The sequence below is a fragment of the Uranotaenia lowii genome, chromosome 2 (assembly GCF_029784155.1).
Source record: "Uranotaenia lowii strain MFRU-FL chromosome 2, ASM2978415v1, whole genome shotgun sequence".
NCBI classification, from domain to species: domain Eukaryota; kingdom Metazoa; phylum Arthropoda; class Insecta; order Diptera; family Culicidae; genus Uranotaenia; species Uranotaenia lowii.
In genome coordinates this window covers 426,389,998-426,410,217 of record NC_073692.1, presented here as the reverse complement: position 1 = coordinate 426,410,217, position 20,220 = coordinate 426,389,998, and the positions used below count along the sequence as shown (strand labels likewise).

The 20,220-nt window shown below is 40.4% G+C and overlaps 1 protein-coding gene across 1 annotated transcript in view; it reads right to left on the bottom strand.

The window, feature by feature from the left end:
* Nucleotides 1-20,220, bottom strand: part of LOC129740929 (uncharacterized) — a 23,255-nt gene extending 3,035 nt beyond the window's left edge. Inside the window, exons 1-3 of the mRNA XM_055732574.1 lie at nt 20,134-20,220; nt 19,518-19,819; nt 34-9,247 (exon numbers count right to left, since the gene is read on the bottom strand). Of these exons, the coding sequence (XP_055588549.1) occupies nt 34-9,247; nt 19,518-19,686 (9,383 nt within the window). The 5' untranslated portion in view covers nt 19,687-19,819; nt 20,134-20,220. The remainder of the gene's footprint in view (nt 1-33; nt 9,248-19,517; nt 19,820-20,133) is intronic.

The window sequence follows — 20,220 nt, the reverse complement described above, 5'->3', positions numbered from 1 at the left end:
GAGAGTTGGTAGAAAAATAATATCTATACTCACTTGGCAGTGGCCTTCCTTTTCACCCGACCGCTCTGATTCAGCACCTCGAAATCTTCGCCGTAAGGATCGTCTTCTGCTTCATTTTCCTCCTGCCCCTTCTTTTGCTGTTGTTTAAGCACAGGACAATGTGACAAAAGATGTGTCGCCATACTCACCGGCAGTAATCTTCGATTGCAATGCTGACATGAAACCTTACTTTTCAGGGCCTCTTCAGCCGATAGCCCGCAAGTAGCCCGATGAGAGATCAGACCCATGGCCGATTTTTTGGAAACACCACACCTATCACAAGTCACCGCATGGAGCTTGAAGGCTTTCATGAACTTGATCATTATACTGCAAGCAGTGTTTGTATCGTCTAGATCAACTGGTGCATCAATACCCTTCCGATAGGTCAATCCATTGTGTAAAAAATAATGGTCATTCCATTCTTTCTGCGGGAGAACCTTGAAACAGCTGGCACACGTGACCACATCATTGTCTGCAGGGTTGACAGTAACTTTTTCCCCTTTCGGTGTTAATGGTTCTGTTTTTCGAGGTTTCTTCGACATTTTATCCTGCTCTATCTGCTCCTTCGTTCTCCGTTTTCGTTGTTTACTGATCGGTTCTGGTGTAGCGAAAACATGTTCCGACTCCAATGTTGGAGCCACAGAAACCGATTCATTATGCGCTCTCGACAAGACTTCTTCTGAGCAACTATAATCTGAGTCTGCTAGAGAATCGTGTAATAGAACAAGGGATGTACTCAAATGGTTAGACGAGTAGCCGGAATAAGCCTCTTCCGTGTCAGCTGGTTCCGTTTTGATGAAATCACAGAGCGGTTGCACAAATCCGATTTCACCTGTGAATGATGTGGATTTACTTTGAGAGTCATTTCGGAACAAACGACGGTTGACGTCGAGATTTCTCACAGCGCACGAGCGTGCTGTAGATCTTCGTTTGCGCAGTTTTTTACGACGCTTAGCTAGTGGGGCATCGTCATCACTATCCGACGAAATTGGAATAGGAATACGATTGTAAATTATTTGAGAAGGAGAAGGTTTAACTACAGGTTCTGACACATTCGTTCGAGCATCGTCAGCTACTACTCCTGCTTGCTCTACCTTATCGCTGCTACCTCGGATTCCTTCTGGCGGCTTGGTTTCCTGCATTTTAGTTTCTACATCGTCGCATGTTATGGCTGGAACATTTTCCCGCTGTAGTGGAGACATTTCTGCGTAAACCGATTTTGTTCGATTTCTCAACACCCTACCAGTTGATTGTTGCGCTTCCTTAGTAACTTCCTGAACTGCTTTCGGTTCTTCGAGACCAATAGATTTCGATCGATCCCGCCTTGTTCTTTTAGCATTGCTTACCGTAGGAAGTGTCTGTTGTTCCGCCAAAGGAGCACCAGAGCTTCTGAGCCTTTTTTTAATGGGAGTTGGCTTACTCTCGGCATCGAGCAAATCAGATGACTCGAGTGTTTTTCCACAACTTTGCGGAATGATTTCATTTGAGGATCCTAAACAAGAGTTCTTCGAGCGAAGGCTACGATTAACGATTTTATCTTCAACTGAATCATTGGCGGCCTTGCCCGGTGATGTATCCATGAAGCTGACAGATTTTTTATTAGATTTTTGCTTTGTGGGTTCATAGTCCTTTAACTTCACACGCTCAAGCAGAATACGTACGCTCATAGAACTCTTAATGGTTTCTGGTGTTGGTGTATTGCTCATCGGAATATCTATGGTTTGTACAACAGCGCCAGAAACTTTGCTTTCATTTGTTGCTGGTACAATTTTTCTAGGAGAATCCCAATCTCTAAGGATACTATCAACAAACTTTTCTGAACCTTTCGTTTCCAATGACACTGAACCAGTGGTATCTTGACAAACATCGCAATCGCCTACAGTTTTTGGATCATGTTCGGCGAAATCTTCTTTTCTAACCGTTACACGTGGTACAACGAGATCTGATTCACGGTCTGTTACATTTGTTAGTGAAGGTTCGGTATTTTCAGCCAAAGGATTGAAAATGTGGGACTCGACTTGATCTACTTTCTTTCGATCAATCTTGTGCAATTCAGTGGAATCATCAGGCAAACTACTTTGAGCTACGTCTCTTTTTAAAATTCTGCAAGGCTTTTCTACCAAGGGAGTTGAATGGTTTTGAGAATTTTCATCAGAATCCCAATCTTCTACGATTTTACGCACAGTTTGTTGAACAGCGTTCATCGTACTGCTTTCTGTTTCATCACCTGGTGTAGGATTTTCATCACGATCCGAAAAAGGATCACTCGAGTCCTCTACGTCGGGTTCGTTAGGCTGGACTGGTTTATACTTAATGAATTCTGTTGGTACAGAAGATACATGATCTTTTTGAGAATCTACATGGGGAGTTAAAGTATAATCGACTGTTTTGGAAACAAGTTGTTTTTTGCAGACCGGTTTCTTGGCTTTGGAAACCTTTTTACGAACAACAAGAGTCGGCCTAGAGTTACGTTTCCTGGCTTTTGGAGCATGTACACTTTCTTTTATCTTTGTCTCCTTACTCGAGTCCTCCTTTTCAGTTTGCTCAAGCTGGATTGGTTTATCCATCGTTGCAGGAGCAATATCCCCTATCGGAGCTTCTACGTCCAGCATAGAAGTACATTCCACTTTCATCGGAACGATTTGATTTTCGCAGTTATTAGTTTGGCCAGTCTGCTCACTGATATCCGCTACAGCATCAGGATATTCATCACGATACGAATTCGCCCCTTTTTCAACTTGACTAAGCTGGACTGATTCACCCAGAATCAACTCTGTAGGCGCAGAATCAATCTCGTCTTTTAGATCGTCTACACCAGACATAATTGTGCAATCTACATTCATCGAAACGATTTGCCTTTCGCAGATTGGTTTTTCGTTGGCTCGGCCAAATTTCTTACGAGCAACTAGAGTAGGTTTAGCATTACGTTTCACTGCTCTTGGAGCATCAGCGGAATCCTTCTTTATAGCCTCTACATCCATCTGGTAGGGATTTTTATCACAGATCTGAACATCAAAAGGGTTAACGTTAACAACCTCATTAGGAATCTCAGATGGAGCCTCATCATCGATGGCTTTTTGAGATTCGTTAAGCGTAGTTTCTTTATTTCCTGACAAAGCAATAACTTTATTTTGTGGAGTTTTACCAAATACAGCAGTATGTTCAACCGTTCTGACTGTCTCGTGAAAATTATTATCTTCACTGTTGAGTTCCTTGGAATCATCAATTACTTGCTTTTCTGCTGTTTCTTTGAATTCGAAAACATTTACTGCTGTGTTGACCGTTTTATCGGAAGAATTATCGACAGTATCAGAAACCGCAGGTTGTCTCATATCGGAACTTTCTGCAGCCTTGGTGAATGGTTTGAGAATTTCTGCAAAGATATCGTTTTCATCCTCGTCATCGAGATCAAATTCCTCAATCGAATCGTCATCCAGATTGAGAGGTTTGACAGTTTTCCAATTAGATTTTTCATGGTGTACTCTGGGTTTCTGTTCTAACTTAACAGATACATTTTGTTCCTCTGAATCAGATAGTTCAATAATGCTTAGCTCACGGCGCTGCGAAGCAACTATATCTTCTATCAAGGCATCTTTATTTACGTGTTTCATAAGTAAATCCAGCAGCTGATCTTTATCATCCCGTTTAGGTGATGGCTTTTTCCGTTTTCGACGCTTTTTTAGTTTTTTCTTTCTCTTAACAGGTTTCAGACTATGCTTTTCCTTTTGTACCAATTTTAAAATCTGTCGGGCCAGATCTTCATCTGAAAGCTCATCTGAATCCTCTAGAGATTCATCTTTTACCGACGCTAACAGTGTATTGCTAAAGTTAGAAGAATGTTCCTTTTTAACCGAGATTTTCGATTCATTTTCGGAACAACTCTCTGTGAATTCGGTGTCTAGCCTTTCATCAACATGTGGCAATTCATCTGGCTTTATTTCACAGTCTGAATCATCCAGCACAAATGTATTTCTTCGTATGCTAATGCGGGAAACGACTTTATCTTCCTTTTTTACAGGTGCCTCAGATGCTTCAACCATTAGTGTGTCCGTCTGCTGAATACAAGCGGGGGCTGCCTCACTTCCAGAGGGGCCTGCTGTTGGCTCTTCCGGTAGTTCCGTTATTATGAACATTTCCGGTCCCGATGTAACTACACTGCGTCGCCGTTTGAACTTTTGTCGGTGTTTTTGGCTGGTTACGGGATGCTCATCACTCGAAGCAGTTGATGTTTTTTCCAGTTGTTCTACCGCACGCCGGAACCGTTGTAAATCTCGGTGTTCGGTTTTGAGAGCTGATTGCGGGTATCCGTGGAAAAAATTTTGCTGTCTTTGATATACGCCAGCTCGTGGCAGATTATCGCTGGATTGTTGTTCCTCGACCTTGATGGGCTTAATCACGCTTATTTTGGTAAGGTAGATCTTTTGTTGACCGTACGAGTACTGTCGTAAGGCTTGGTCTTTTGTGCTCTTGTTTGCCTGTGGGGGCAAATGATTTGTTTGCGATTTGAACCCTGCAACGTGATACACAACTCCATCATTTGCGTTAGAAGACGCTTGAACGGGGAACTCTGGCTTTACCATTTGCGGATTGGGATAGTTTGACCCTAGAGCGGTTGGTTCCTTAGAAGGCTGTTTCGCAGTTTGATTGCTAATGGAATATTTTTTCTTTAGCATTCTCTCTTGCACTTTTTCCCGTAGTTTATTTTTTATCATTTGGGAGCATGGTGAAAAGTCTTTTAGATCATTCATCAAATCATCGGGACCATCATCTGGTGTATTGAAAGAAGAATCGACAGATACCTTCGGAGGATCATTTTCTACTAGACTACTGTCAATCACAATTTTCGGAATTGCGCGAATAGAAGGCACTGGCAGTTGTGCTTGCTGTGCAATACTCGGAGTAGTTGGCACAGGATCTACAGGCTGGAAGGCTCGTTCTTTGTTGGTCCGCAGTGTAAAATGGGGAGCAGCATCCCTTTTGGATTGGTGCATTGTTCGAGCTATGTGGACGTCTTGAATGTTACTACTAGACTTGTTTACTATCTGAGCCGTATGATTGCCAACTTGGGAAGATGCGGGTCGTTGGGGGTAATAAGTTTGGGGAACCATGAGGTGATGTCGACTCTGGGGGGGCTGAGCGTAACGTGCCGTTTGTGCTGTGATAGTTGCCAGATGAGGTTTCTGAGGTGTTGGTCGAGCGATTTGTGGTGGAGGTTGATATTGCCTATGTTGGTTGGAAGCAAGCTGTTGTTCGTGTGCAGAGATTCGCTGTTGCTCGAGTGCAGAAAATCGCACATGCTCGTATGGAGGAAGCGGAAACTTGTCACGGGACTGAAGGTTCTGATTCTGTTGAACAGACACATGTATGATATCACGAGGTGGTTTTGATTGGTAGACAGGAATTTGTTGTGACTGACTTATGGTGAATTGATGTTCGTTGTGTTGCGCTGATCGGTGAAGTTCTAATCGATCTGATGAATGATGTACGAGATTGTTTACTGCTTGTGGATGACGTATTGTTTGAAAACCAGGAATCGGTTGAGTTTGATGAGGCACATGTTGTGGTCTATACATTTCTAACGAGCTGCTTGGTAGATGTTTCAGGTGTTGATTATTTCTTTGTTGAGGAAATGGATTGTTACGTTGATTCTGTTCAATGTACGGTTGAGTGAGATGTGAAGGTATCTGCTGAGTATTTTGTGGCTGTAACTGGTGTCCTGGATGCTGCTGAAACTGGTCCAATGACGGCTGAACTTGGGGGTGAGGCTGAACATATCTGGGAACTTTCAGTTCATGCGGATAGATTTGCAACCGTAAACCCTGAGCTGTACGAGGGCTGGTCTGTGAAGTATGAAACTGTTGACGAACTGGTTGTTCAGCAATATGCTGTACAGTTTGAGGAGGGTTTAGTCTTGGATGTTGCGAAATACGCTGTTGTAGTTGTGGCTTGTAAGACTGTAGCTGTGGATTGTACGTAGATTGTTGATGTGGTTGTAGGGATTGCCTTGGATGTTCCATGCGTTGCAATTGTAGAGCCGTTGATTTATTCTTTTGGGGCGAAGTAGTTTTCACTAACAACCAATGAGGTGGAAGAGCTATTGAATCTTTTGCAAGGGCTTCAGCAGTACGGTTACTTGAAGAGCGAGCTAGTATAGTGAATGGATGAATTTGTCCGGCTGAGTAGATTGGATGGTACGAGACTGTATTTGACGGCATGAGATTTTCAGCTGTACTAGAAGAAGGAACCATTAATACTTGTGGTGCTTGAGTCACTTGAGTTTGTTCCACAGGACTATTTTCTGTACATCGATTCACTTCTACTGGATTTTCAGTAATCTGTATACTAACACGGTCAATTGGAGTACGGTCATCATTCCGACTTGGGAAACTGGAAGGAATTTCACGATTTTGATTTGACTGTATGTTACGCTCTTTAGGCGGAGTCTGTTGCTGTACCTGTTCTACAGGAGCATTTTGACTTTTTTCTACCGCATGCTCATAACTGGGCTCATGAACCTTTTCAACATCATTGCATACCTCTACCACAGGATCACGCTGCAGTGCTTCATTCTTACTAGTCATCTCTTGTGTAATATTATTAAAGCCTATTGAATTTGCTATCGTGTCTTCTCGGGAGTTTTCAGCATATTGCACTGTTTCCTTATCTGCTAATTGTATTTTATCTTCATTTATCATCACCGGTTTTTCATCCTGTATTGTTGGAACTTTAGGGTCGGAATCAAAATGGTCATCTTTGTTCACCGCATTATCATGAATTGATTCGTTATCCAGACTTTTATCGTTACACTCCAATTCAACTGTTTGAGACTGTGGATGTTCCTGTGCATAAGTCACCTCTTCTGTTGCCTCGCTACGTTGTATTGAATCCGATACTATTCTATACCGATTTTCTTCGTCGCCTTTTATCGATTCCTTTACTGCCATCTTCGATTCTTCTTCTGCAACTATCGATGACTCCACCTTCTGAATGCGGAAAGGCATTGGTAAAGGTAATGGCATTTTGCCCGACGGAATACTGGTGAAGCCTTCTGAAGATTTCCCCGCCAAAAGTTTTTCCAGATCATAGGATGCCGTAGGCAATATTACCTGAGACAAAATTTTTACTTTCTGCTTCAAATGCCTAGGGGGTTCGACGGATTCTTGTTTGATTTCCGGAAGCGGAAGTGGTACTGTTAGTTTTGCCGTTGGGGTCGATTGGGGTTTTGATTTTTTCAAAGATTTCATCAACTGGAAGGCGACATCTTTAGGGAGCTTTGATATTCGACGAATTTCCTTAGTTTGTCCAACGGTTGGTTTTTGTTCTTGCACATTATCCGGCTTAATCACTGGCACGTTTTCTGGGGCTACTGTTTGAGGTTCATCGGGTTCAGGCTTCATTTCCTGAATTGGAATAGGAACAGCCTGCTTTAGATCTTCAGAAATATCTTTGCCAAGGGATTTTGAAGGTACCGATACAATCGCTTCTTTACATTTTTTAAGCTGTCCAATTTTCCCTAACAATTTCAAAGCAACATTTGGCGGCAATCGTGCTATTTTGCGTATTTCCTTAGTACAGGGTTGTTTAACATTTTCGGTCAGAGGTTTCACTGGGGTTTCTTTGATTTCTAATCTATCCAATGTTGCAGAAATTTCTTTTTCTTGAACTGCGTGTTGCTCATTTTCTACACCCAAGGTAAGCTTATCCACTTTTTCATGTAGCGATTCATCAGCAACTTTTGTCACAACAGCCTTTTCTGGTGAAGGATTAAGTTCCTTCGGGAGTTCCCTTTCCACGAGCGTTTTCGAAATTGGCTCTGTAGGCTCACAAGCAACCGGTTCTTGAGTATTAGAAGTATGCTTCACAGATGTATGATCTTTTTTAGCTGAACCAGCAGCTACACTACTCATCAGTTTCATCGCTAAGCTCGGTGGTAGCTTAGATATCCGTCTTATTTGTCTCGTTCCGTTATTTGCAGCAGGCATTTCTTTATCCGCGAGAACAGCTTTAGCAGATTCTTCTGGATTAGTCAAAGGTTCAGGATTAACAACACCAACAACCTCCTTTGAAGCTTCAACTAATGCACAGTTAGGTTTTTCATCCGTATAACTTGTTTCTAGATCTTTTTTGTCGGTATTTGATTCACTGTCTGGTGCAACGGGGTTTAAATTTTGATTTGGTTTCGAGCGATTTAACTGCCTTTTCCACACTTCGGGTGGAATCTTCATGCACTTTTTTATCTGGGAAGGTTTAATGACTTTGGCAATTCCGGGCGTTTGCTGCTCAGCATCAGTCTTTTTTTGTTCATGTGGTTTTTTCTTAGAGTTTAAATGCTGTAGTTGGGACTTTTGAGCCGAAGCCGAAGGCTCTTGGTTTGTGGTTGCAGCATTCTTATCAGAAATTTCCTTCTCTTCGACTTTGCGTATTTCTTGCTCTATCGACCTGCGTTTCTCCTCTTCTAGCTTTCTCCTAGCTATCATTGATTTCTCCTCCTCCTCTGCAGCAGCGGTTGTTTCTCCATGTGTACTGCCATTATCTTCATTGGGCTTAACGCGTGATTGCTCCTCTTGGCATGTATCGTCTTCATCATCTTCTAGCAGATCGATTGTTGCCACGGGTATGAGATCTGCTGGGGGTTTACTTGGGTTAGGTTTCTTTAGGATCGACTTTGTTGGCCGGGTCTGGTTGAGGTTGATACTAACTTTAGGTTTAATTCGACGAAAAACAACAGGAGTATTCGGTTTTGTATCTTCCTTGCAAACTTCTACATCTGAACTACGCTCATTGACTTGTTCTTCTGCCACTTTTTCTACAACAGCCGGTTTAGCGTCATCAGTAGTTGTCGACTGAGGCTGTTCGGGTTTACCGATTAAGGGAGTAACGTCCTGCTGTGATGGTGGGTTCTGCTCTAAAATCTCATCTTTGGGCTTGATCGAATCAATAGAAGGTACCACTGAAGGTCGATTCTTTTCCTGCTTTATAAACTTTTTAGCTATAACACTGGGGATTGCTTTCTTGCGCCGAAATAGACTGGGGCCCGCCTTGGGGCCAGTCTGACTTGTGGAAGAATCTTCGGACGATTTTGGCGGACACTCTCTCGCTGGCATCGGTGCTGCGGTAAGTGACGGTGTTGTATTTGTCGTCTCTGTCGAAACCGGAGGAGACTGAGCGCTTTCGGTAGAAGCAGCAGGAGGTATGGCTTGAACATGCTCTATAATCGGGAAAAAGAAGAAACCATACAAATTTTTTTCTAGACACAGTTATTGATTCGGTTGGTATTTGAAAGAAGTCCCATTTTAATCCGGTAAAATAAAATATTATATTATATTTCACATTTCCTAATTTAACAACTATAGAATAACCAATGCAGCGGCAAGACGTGAGTTCGACTCCGAACAGAGGTAGGTGATTAGGTATACTATGATTCTTGTAAATAATATAATATAATTCTTCTAAATCAAAAAAAAAGTGTCCTGTGAGTCTTGAACCCCATCCACATGATTATTACGTCCTAACAACCTTGACCAATTACACAAAACTAGCCGCAGGTCTTTTTTTCTTTTTCTCGAAATTTTAATCCCGAAGGATGATGAATCCCTTAGCCGCAAGTCGTGGGTTCGAATCCTTAAAAAAGGGGCATTTTTTACGTTTCGTTCCTTCGCCAAAATTAGACGGTTTTTTTTTAATCACAATTACAATGAAACAACAGGTTAAATTTTGTTCTAACTGAGGAAGAAAAAAGTTCAAATAAGGAAGAACCAATATCGAGTTCAGTTGAAATTTTCAACTTGAAAATAACCGTGAAGGTGTACAAAATTGTGAAGTGTGCTGTAGAAAAAAAACGACAGGATGTGGGAAAAAACAAATCAGCTCTAAAACTTCGGTTGCAGTAGGTTTTTATATCAAAACAGCATCAGCATGGCTACTGTCAACTTTAGATGTACGGTGTTCCGAATCAGCGAATAATCTGTCCTGTCGACGAAAACCTGTTTGGTGAGATCCAACCTTTTTCACGGTTTTTGACTTTTGGATTATGTAATTTTCATATAAGTTATTTTACCTAAAGCATGTGAAGCGTTACATATGGATCTCCACGCTTTATTCCTCCCCTTGTTTCGGTATCTTTTGCGGGATTTAAGTGTGTGCACTTATTCTTCACCTTTCATTTGCCGCACATCGGAACAAAATCGCATGATTAGAACCGGTTTTCAAAATTCAATATTATCGGGTTGTAGTTACGACCCATGGCCATTAACAGGATAAAATGTTAAACAAAAAAAAAGACTAATTCGATGCACTATCAAGAAGGAAAGATACTACGGGTTTTACTCAAAAAAAAAAAAGAAAAACATCTCGCCAGACTTGAACTCATACCATCCACATAATTACCATGTCCTTACAGTCTGGACCAGTCCCACAAAACAAGCCTCAAGACATGGGTTCAATTCTAACCGGAGGAAGGTTTTCTTTTGCTTTTCGCAACTTCTTATCTATTTTCTAGATTTCAGCGCCGAAGTGGTCTAGCGGATAGGCTGGCGCAAGTCTGGTGTTGGTATGCCAGGCGTACTGGGTTCGATTCCCGGTATCGACAAGAAAACTTTTGGGTTCGAATCCCATAGGTAAGATGAGTTTTCTCTTATAAACTGGTTAAATAATAAGATTGTTCAATCAGTTGCCAGCTGGCCTGGTATATAAACGGATGCCGGAATACCTACAGTCAATCGCAAAATTGAGCGTACACTCGACTTGTCGATGGTTTTACTTAGTTTAGTATTAAATACATTTTATTTCTGTTGCCTTTGATTGCACATACGTTATTCAAACATTTGATTAGCTATACGTTTAAGAAAATTTTGGAAAAAAATTTTTTCTCAACTTTTAAATCCAAAAAATAGAACAAGATCTCTGTTTTCAGCACTGCAAAATTGAGCGTACACCTTGCATTTCTCTGGAAAAAAAATCCATGCATAAAAGATCATTGCGATTTATCGTGTTGTTTTTTGTCAGTGTGTGATGTCAACATCCAACAGCTGCTTTGATAGTGTTCTTTTTTTATTGTTGCTCGTTTTCGATTTTTAAAATTCAAAATGGCAACCAAAAGGAAGGAAACGGATATTGCTACGCGAACCATGATAATAAGTATGTGTTATCGCGGAAAGTCATTGCGGGAAATAGCAGCTGCTGTCGGAAGAACCCATTCTACAGTGCAGAAAATCGTAAACAAGTGGAAAAACGAGGGAACCTTGAAAAACCTTGCCGGTAGAGGACGCAAACGAATCTTGATTTCTGCTGATGAACGAATAATTGTGCGAACATTGCGAAAGAACCCTAAAACAAGTATTCCGAAACTGACTTCCGATGTGGCCGGAACCATAGGAAGACCGTTGAGTGCAGATACTGTCCGGCGGATAGCTCACAGGAACAACCTAAGTGGTTGTGTTGCCCGTAAGAAGCCCTTCATCTCAAAGGTAAATATGAAGAAACGACTGGAGTTCGCAAAAGCATACGTAAATAAGCCCAAGGAGTTCTGGAACAATGTCCTTTTTACTGACGAGACTAAAATTAACCTCTTCGGATCAGATGGAAGACATATGGTGTGTAGAAAACCAAGACGGAGCTCCAGGTTCAAAATTTGGTCCCTACTGTAAAACATGGTGGTGGAAGCCAGATGCTATGGAGTTCAATGGCGGCTTCTGGAACTGGAACCATGGAGTTTATCGATACGACGATGGACAAAATGGGTTATATGAACATCCTGAAGCGTAACCTGAAACCTTCCGTACAAAAATTGGATCTGCCACAAGATTACTACTTCCAACAAGACAACGATCCCAAGCCCACCGCTTACATCGTTCGGGAGTGTCTGCTCTATAATGTCCCCAATCAACTCAGAACACCTCCCCAATCACAGGAGTTTAACCCTATCGAGCATCTATGGTGGGAAGTTAAGCACCGTCTGCAAACTAAAAATCCACGGAACAAAATGGATCTCAAGACGGCGGTTAAGGAGATCTGGGAGAGTATTCCGTCCACAGTGACCAAAAACCTTGTGGAATCGATGCCACGACGCTTGCAGGCTGTGCTGGATGCCAAAGGAGGACATACCAAATACTAAATGTTTGATTTTAACTTTTTATGAACTTTTTCCGAACTGTTTTAATTAGTTTTGTAAGAAAAACTTGAACTGTACGCTCAATTTTGCCACGTCTGAAATGGTGGTTTTTGTTTATTATTTTTTAATCAAGAGAAAATATAACAGTTATTATTTAATTCTTTGTACTACATGAGAGTAAAAAGAACAGATGTTATGAATAAAAAAAAGTTGTCTTTTTAACCCCTATAAATGCAGATATTTCGATAAATCATGTGTGTACGCTCAATTTTGCGATTGACTGTACTTGTAAGGTTTATAGGGATGAATCATCCCAGAGGATGAAAATCCCGTACAAAAAAAAACTTGTAAAACTTACTTAGTAAACTAGTCCACTGATTGAAGTCGTTCTTCCAAAATATTCCTACATACAATTTACGCAATACATTCGCTCCATAACAGTTCATATGAAACCATGGTATGGTGTACCGCCGGCATTGGAGATTTGTCGAACTTAATGATCAAAAAATGCATGTGGGCACATACTTAGGCAGAATCTGCGCTGAATCCGTGCACCCACAGTGGATAACCAACATACATATTTATCTATTGTTTAGATTTCAAACCCATCGAAACTTGAATACCAACATTAGAAAAAAAACTACTCCATAAAATGCTTCAATGCTAAACTGATAAACAATTAAAAAGCTGATAGGTACTAGAATTAAGTTTTTTTTATATATTTTCCATTAATGATTATTTTTTTATATGGATTATATTAAATCTCATCTTCCTCGCCACTGTTGTATCCCCGGATACGAGGTGATATTGTAATAAAAAATGCGGGGTACAACTATTAAAATAACTTATATTATAACGGAGTAAAATAGTATCCCGTGTGCACTCCTCAACTGCGGATCCAAGATGACCCTTCCACATTATTGCATGTCATTTACTTGTGAGGTCATTCCAGTTGACATCCAACTGTCAGCTGGATGAGCCCTGTGCTAAACTAAACCATCACTAGGGTGAAGAGCTGTCTCAACAGTATCAAACATTAAGCGTTACATGAATACATTTATTAAAAAGTTAGTTCTGTACCCTTTATAAACTATTACGACTCTCAAACAAATAAAAAAAGGTATTCTCACGAGATTGACTACAATTCTTAAAAAACTGAAAAAAAAATTAAAAAAAATCTCACGAGATTTGAACCCACATCACTGGCGACATTAAAATTTTTAACCATGCCCTAACAGACTTGACTAATTTTCACTAAAAACACTGAGAAACATAAACACGATAATATGGTTCACTCACGCTGTTCATAAACATGCTTTGAACCAGAATTTTGTACCGTAAATACAAAAAAAAAACACAAAATAAACCATGAAATGCATGGAAAAACTTTTTTTCATTTAAATTTTGAATAATGAGGAGTTTCATTGGAAATATTAAAATAGTGAAACTGTATGTTTGAAAGTGTTTTAATAAAACCTATTTCTGTTTGAGTTTAAAATTTTTTTTTTCGAAAGTATTGTTTCATAACGCAAAAAATCGTACTCAACTGTTTGGGTTTTGAGTCCAGACTGTCCAGATTGTCACGCGTTGCTTTAGAAAACAGAACTTCCAACTACCAAAACTTCTAGTGCGTGAGAACTCCCACCCCCCAAACCTGATTTTAAGATTGACAACTCAAGTTTGAGTTGAGAACTGTTTTTTTTTTGGAGTTTTGTTGTTAGGCAAATCTGATTTTATTACCTCCAATCTGCCACGATTTAGGTTTGAAGGGAAAGTTCGAAGCGGAGCACTGTTTTGTTAGGGGATAATTTTTATTGCTGCTTCATTCGAAGATGACGGAAAGGCGACGTATTTGCTGATTTCGTTCATTCACGATGACCTGCTGGACCTCGTACGGGACAAGGAGCCGTCAAAGGAATTTTGGACAAGCCTGGAGAACGTTTATCTTAAGAAATTCGTTTCGTCGCAGACCTTCATTCGAAAGCAACTTGCGAAGCTGAAAATGGTTGAAGGATCGTCAGTGAAGGACCATTTGAAGATCCTCGAAGATCTTATTCGTCTGCTGCCAGTGGCCGGAGCTCGAAGAAAACGACGTTGTTCTCAGCTCTTAGCCACTTTTTCCGAATCGTTTGATCCCTTATTCCATATTTGTTTATGCTGAGTGTTGCACTAGTGTTACACTGGTGCACCACTAGGTGCTGTCAAACTGTTTGTTTATTCGAACAGTGTTGCACTGGTTTTGAAATGGTGTTGCATTGCCATCGGGCGGTGTTGCCCCGAAAATTGTGTCAGTGTTGCGAGAGAGCGTATGAGTGAGTGAGAGCAATACACTGGCGAAGATTTGTGTTTGTTTTTATCGGTTACGGCGGAACACTGATCGAGGGGAGAAAACAAATACGGTATTAGTTACCGCTTTGGAGAATTTTGGAGAGGAAAATGTGGAACTGGACGTTGTTCGAGAGCGCCTTCTCGCAGAGGAATTAAAGAAAACGGACCGAGGTGCTGATTCGATCCAAGAAAAACCTGCTGCTTTTTAAGGAAACAGAGGGCGACGTTCGGTAAGTTCACGGGGAAGTGCAGACGTTGCCAAAAGAAAGGACATAAGGCCAAAGATTGTCGTGTCAAGCTTAAGTCTGACGGACGAGCTGAAGCTAATGCTGCAACTGGAGGTAAAGCAATAGACCTTCATGACTGGAAGGAGTTTTTTCCGAACGAGAGACGGTTGTCGAGTCCTTCAAATTGGATTCTGGGGCCACGGTGTCAGAACGATTCAATCGATCAATCATCGAAAAGGTTCGTGCGATGTTGTCCGAATCCCAAACTCCGAAGTCCCTGTGGAACGAAGCGGTTCTGGCTGCGGTCCAACGGCTCTATCTTGCCGGAAGACCCCTGCGGAAAAGTGGACAGGCCACAAGCCAGACTTGGCTATGCTCCAAATGCTTACCGTCTGTGGAATCCAGTTGAGAAGGAATTGTTCCTGTCAAGAGATGTCAAGTTTGATGAAAATAGTTTTTCCTTTGCTGCCAAGGTTCCTTCCGAAAGTCCGTCGAGTGTGGTCCCTGTTCAATACGATTTCCAATTCGTTCAAAGCGAAGAGGTGCCCCCGCCGGATCAGAACAGCATCATGACTAACGACGAAGACGATGACGTTGACGAAACCGGAGCTCTCCTTTCGCAAACAGACCGTGGTTCGAACCTCGATATGGTAGCCCCGAGGCGCGGCGAACGGGAACGCAAGTTCCCAGGTAATTTAAAAGACTTTGTTTTTTTGAAGACTTTTCACTGCCGCGCAATCCTGTCCTACAGATATCGTTTCAAACGTTGATGCTGTTGTGGGACAAGATGTTGTCGAGCGTTCCATTTCCGATGATCCTGAGGCGTATAAGGACATTGCTGGGCGAGACGATGAGGTTTTGGAAGCAAGCGGTCGCTGAAGAACTGACGTTCCTGGCTAACAACCACGTGTGGCCGCTAGTAGAACGAACAACCGGCGTGGTTCCTTTCAAATCCAAATGGGTTAAGCAAGACGAAAATGGAAAACCTGTGCGATGCAAGGCTCGTTTAGTATCTAAAAGTTTGCCGCAGAAGAGCGTCGACTACAGCGAAACTTACTCTCCTGATGCTAAGTTGGCGACAATACAAGCCGTTTTGGCTGTGACGGTGCACCGAAAATGTTCATCAATCAACTAGATGTCTAAACAGCGTTCCTGTACAGTGAACTAGAAGAAGACGTCTATCTAGCCATACCCGCATATATAAGCCATACACCGCAAAGCCTAATCTGGTGGGCAAGTTGGAACGATCATTGCATGGACTCAAGCAAAGCCGACGATGTTGGAATAATAATCTGAATGACCTTCTGGTTTTCCGTTTTACGCATCCCTGCCATGACTATTGCTTATATACCCGAATCGACGATCGAGGGCGGGTGTATATCGTCACCTACGTTGACGACCTGCTCATCGTTGGCGATCGTCTGGAGCTGATGAAGAAGATCAAGCTATCCCTTTCCAAAAACCTTCAGATGACGGACCTTGGGAAAGTGAACCACTTTCTCGGAATCAAGATCCGATATGACCGTACTGCTGGTTCTATGTCTCTGAGTCAAGAAGTCGCTGTGGATCGTGTGTTGGAGAAATTCGGCATGAAAGATTGCTACCACGTAAAAACGCCAATGGAGAAGGCCTATTTTCTTCCAACGAATGAAGGAAATCCGGTCTGTCATCCGTATCGTGAGCTACTTGGCAGTCTCATGTACACAATGCTATGTGTCCGTCCCGATATTTCATCCGCCGTTGCATACTTGGGACGTTTCCAAAGTCAACCTGGCGAAGCACACTGGCAAGCGCTGAAAAGAGTGGTCCGATACATGAAAGGCTCGAAGAACCTCAAGCTCCAGTTCAAGCGAGACGAAAAGACTGAAGCACTGATCGGGTACGCTGACGCGGATTGGGTGCGGCGGATACTGAAGATAGGAAATCCGTCAGCGGTTATGTCTTCAAAGAATTCGGCAACACGGTGTCCTGGGCTAGTGGGAAGCAACGAACCCTTGCATTGTCAGAATACGCAGCCTTCAGCCTAGCTGCTTCCGAAGGACTGTGGCTACAAGGAATATTAGAAGATCTGCAGCAAGTTCCCCCTGGAAAACCGTTCAAAGCTCTGAAACCTGGGCGTTTCTGCAACCTGCGGCCCTTCCTGGAATTGAGCGATTCAGGGCGGGTGTTGGAATAATCGGCAATCGAAGAATGCTGGTTACTTGTAACCTTTATGGAAACGGAAGTTTTCCTTAATAAACAACCGTGAAAATTTTCTCAGTCTACCCACCAAGCTGCTAATAAATCTTTTCCACTGTAAATATTGTTTAAGTTATTTATTAACCAATTATCAAGAAAAACTTTTTTTTTTTAATTTTTTTTTAAAGAAAGAATGAATTCTTTGCACTAAATATTTTTGGACTTTGATTTTAAACAAATACTTTGATTCCTAAGAGCAAGTTCACTGGTGTTGGGAAAAAGTGGTAGAAATTTTGACATTTTGAAAATTATCGCTATTTTTGCATCACAGCATGCGAAAATACAACACGTGTTGTAGAAAAACTTGGAGGCCACAGATCTTGAAAATGTTTTGCATGGCAAAATTTTCAAAATGTGCAAAAAGTGACAAAATTTCTACCACTTTTTCCCAACACCAGTGAACTTGCTCTAATAAATGGTTCAAGTGCTTATTTCTTTTGAAACAAAGTAAACTTTTTTTTGAACCAAAGAAAAAAATTTCAAGTTGAATAAATTATTTCTTTAAATGAAAAAAATCAGCCTTTGATTCACAAGATATGTATTTTGATTTTGATTAGGAATTTCAAAACAAAAGAAATTTTTTCTTCGAATTGGAAAAAATTTAAAAATTTTCAATAAATAAATGCTTTTAAATCTAAATCTGATTTACATTGTGGCAAAAGAAAATAACATTGAATCAAATTCATTTTCATTTTTCTGTCCACGTGAGATTTGAATGGCCCCTTAGAGATACAAAATCATATTTTCATTTAGACGGTGTTTTTTAACACTTTTTTTATGATTTTTTATGTAAATGTCCACTACTGCAAATATTGAAAACATTTTATTTCAATGTGCTTTGATGAGCTATTTTATGTTTTAGTAGAAAAAAAAATTGTTTTGAAGACGCTAAAATAAATCAAATATAAAAATTTGGAAAAAAAATCGGACACTTGGCGCAAATTATATATAATAAAAAAAATCCTTTAAAAATAATTTTTGTTATTAAAAAAAAACCCGTAGTGTTCGGCATTCGGCAATCGGTGTGATAAGAATCGTATACAATTGAAAAAAAAAAACAATCAGAAAAAGATCCTCTCGAGATTTGAACCCATAATCACCAACATAGACAGCTGTCTTACCACGCACTTACAGACTTGGCCATCTTCACGTAAAAGATTCGGAGAATGAAAACACGATAACATGATTCATTCAGGCTGCTGATTTGCATGTTGAGCTTTGACAAAATTAACTAAGTTTTTTTAACCACAAGCACAACACATTTAGCTTATTAAACATCGATCAAGGAAAACCATTGAAAAACACATTTTTTTAAAGAATGTAAATATTCTAAATGATTAAGAGAAATGGAACATTCTTTTGTTTGGAAGTCATTAAGTAGGTATATTTTTAAAATACAATAAAAACAAAAAATTGGATAGAAACATTTTTGATATTGTAAAGTAAATAATCGAAAAAATGAAAGTATTAGAAAAAAAAACAAAAAAAACTATTGATAAAACATAAACGATCAATTTTAAACTTGAAAGTGGCATAATTGCTGCAGAAAGATTGTAACATCAGAAAGAAGAAATGTTAAATTAAGATTTAAAAAAATCAATGGATACGTAAGACTGATTCATTGAAACCAGTAAAAAGAGTCGAAAAGAAACTTATTAAACATGCTAGACCGTCTTCTTTACGCTTGGTAGCGTTTAAAAACTAATAAGTACACGTACTGTCTTTGCTTCTAACGAGGTTTTCCGGAGGATTACTGCAAAACACGTGAAGTGTCATAAAATCAAGGCAAAATCCGGATCGAACTAGTTGAGTTCTTAATGAGATCGTTCTCAAGCATTAAGATATTTTAAATATCAAGATCAAAACATTCAATCGAATGAAAAAGAAAAATCAAATGAATCGATCAATGAAATTGAAACCAACTTAAAATAAAATAAGTTAATGTTATACTTGCACGCTTGAAATAAAATTTCAGCACAAAAAAGTTATTTAATAACTTTCGAAATATTCATAATAATCGATGATAAATATTTCGTTAAAAACGCGATATTTGTCATTTTACATTTTACAAATTACAATTTTCAAAATGAATAAGTGAAATAAAAAATTAAACATAGGCGAATAATAATATAGTTCGAAATCATAAAGATCGTAAATGTTATTTCTTGTTAAAAACTTGAGCAACCGAGAAGATTCGAAAACGCACCTCCTCTCGTCGTTCTTCTTTCTTATGTCGAGCAAAATACTGTCCACGTAACCAATCGTACCACATCGCCATCACCAACTCAGAGTTTCAATGCGAATGATTTGAAACTCCTGGCCTTAAAATAGAACGTCACCAACACCAGCGCAATTTCCCAACCTTTTTCAACTGCAGTAGCTATACCTTTATTGGACAACTTTCAAGCTCCACACCCAGTGAATGTGGAGAAATAATTGCTACGCGGAATTGCATCACAAATTGAGAAACTCCAAAGGTCCAAATGCAGCCCTCCATTTTTTACGGAGAAATGACTAGTTTTCAGAAATTATCCCCAGCTATTGAATAAAAAAAAGATGTTCGGTAGATATATTACCTGTAGAGCTGTCTCGATTGAGCAATTTCGCTTTAAGCGGACTGAGGGCCGTCGTTTTCCCTGGACTCTGGTCGACAACCGCATCACCTCCGATTCCCAGCTCTCCGGAGTGGGATTCCTGCTTTATGGAACGACCCGTCCCCTGCGGATTTGTTGATGACGTATCCATGGTTTGCGATTTCTTACGTCTCTCACTTTTTTCTTCGAGGCTGCAAAACTCAATTCGCCCTCGAAAAGGGACCACTTTAAAAGACTTCCGTGATTTTTACACCAATTTTCTTCCAGAGAAACACATTGCACTGCTGGTATGACGAAATTTCCAGTGAATTTAGAACGATTCGAATCGAAATTCGTCACTGAAATCAATTCACGCGAGCTCTAATCAGAAGCACATTTTTCTTCTCGCAAAATAAAAGTGAATTGCCTGACAGCAAGTTGGGAAATGGAATAAAATTGAAACGAGTAAAAAAAAAACACCACACACGAGCAAAATGTGTGAAGGAAAAAAAAATTTACTCGGGCGATGCCTGGGATATGCACTTCTGTGCAAGTTTTTCCACTAAAAAACACTTTCCTGGTCGCGGAATTCGGAGAAAACTTTTTTCACGAAACTAACCTATTGGAAGTATTGATATTTTTACGTAAAATGAAGCGATTTTAGTGAAATTCTGCCAGTAAAATTTAAGTTCACTTTTCTCGTTTC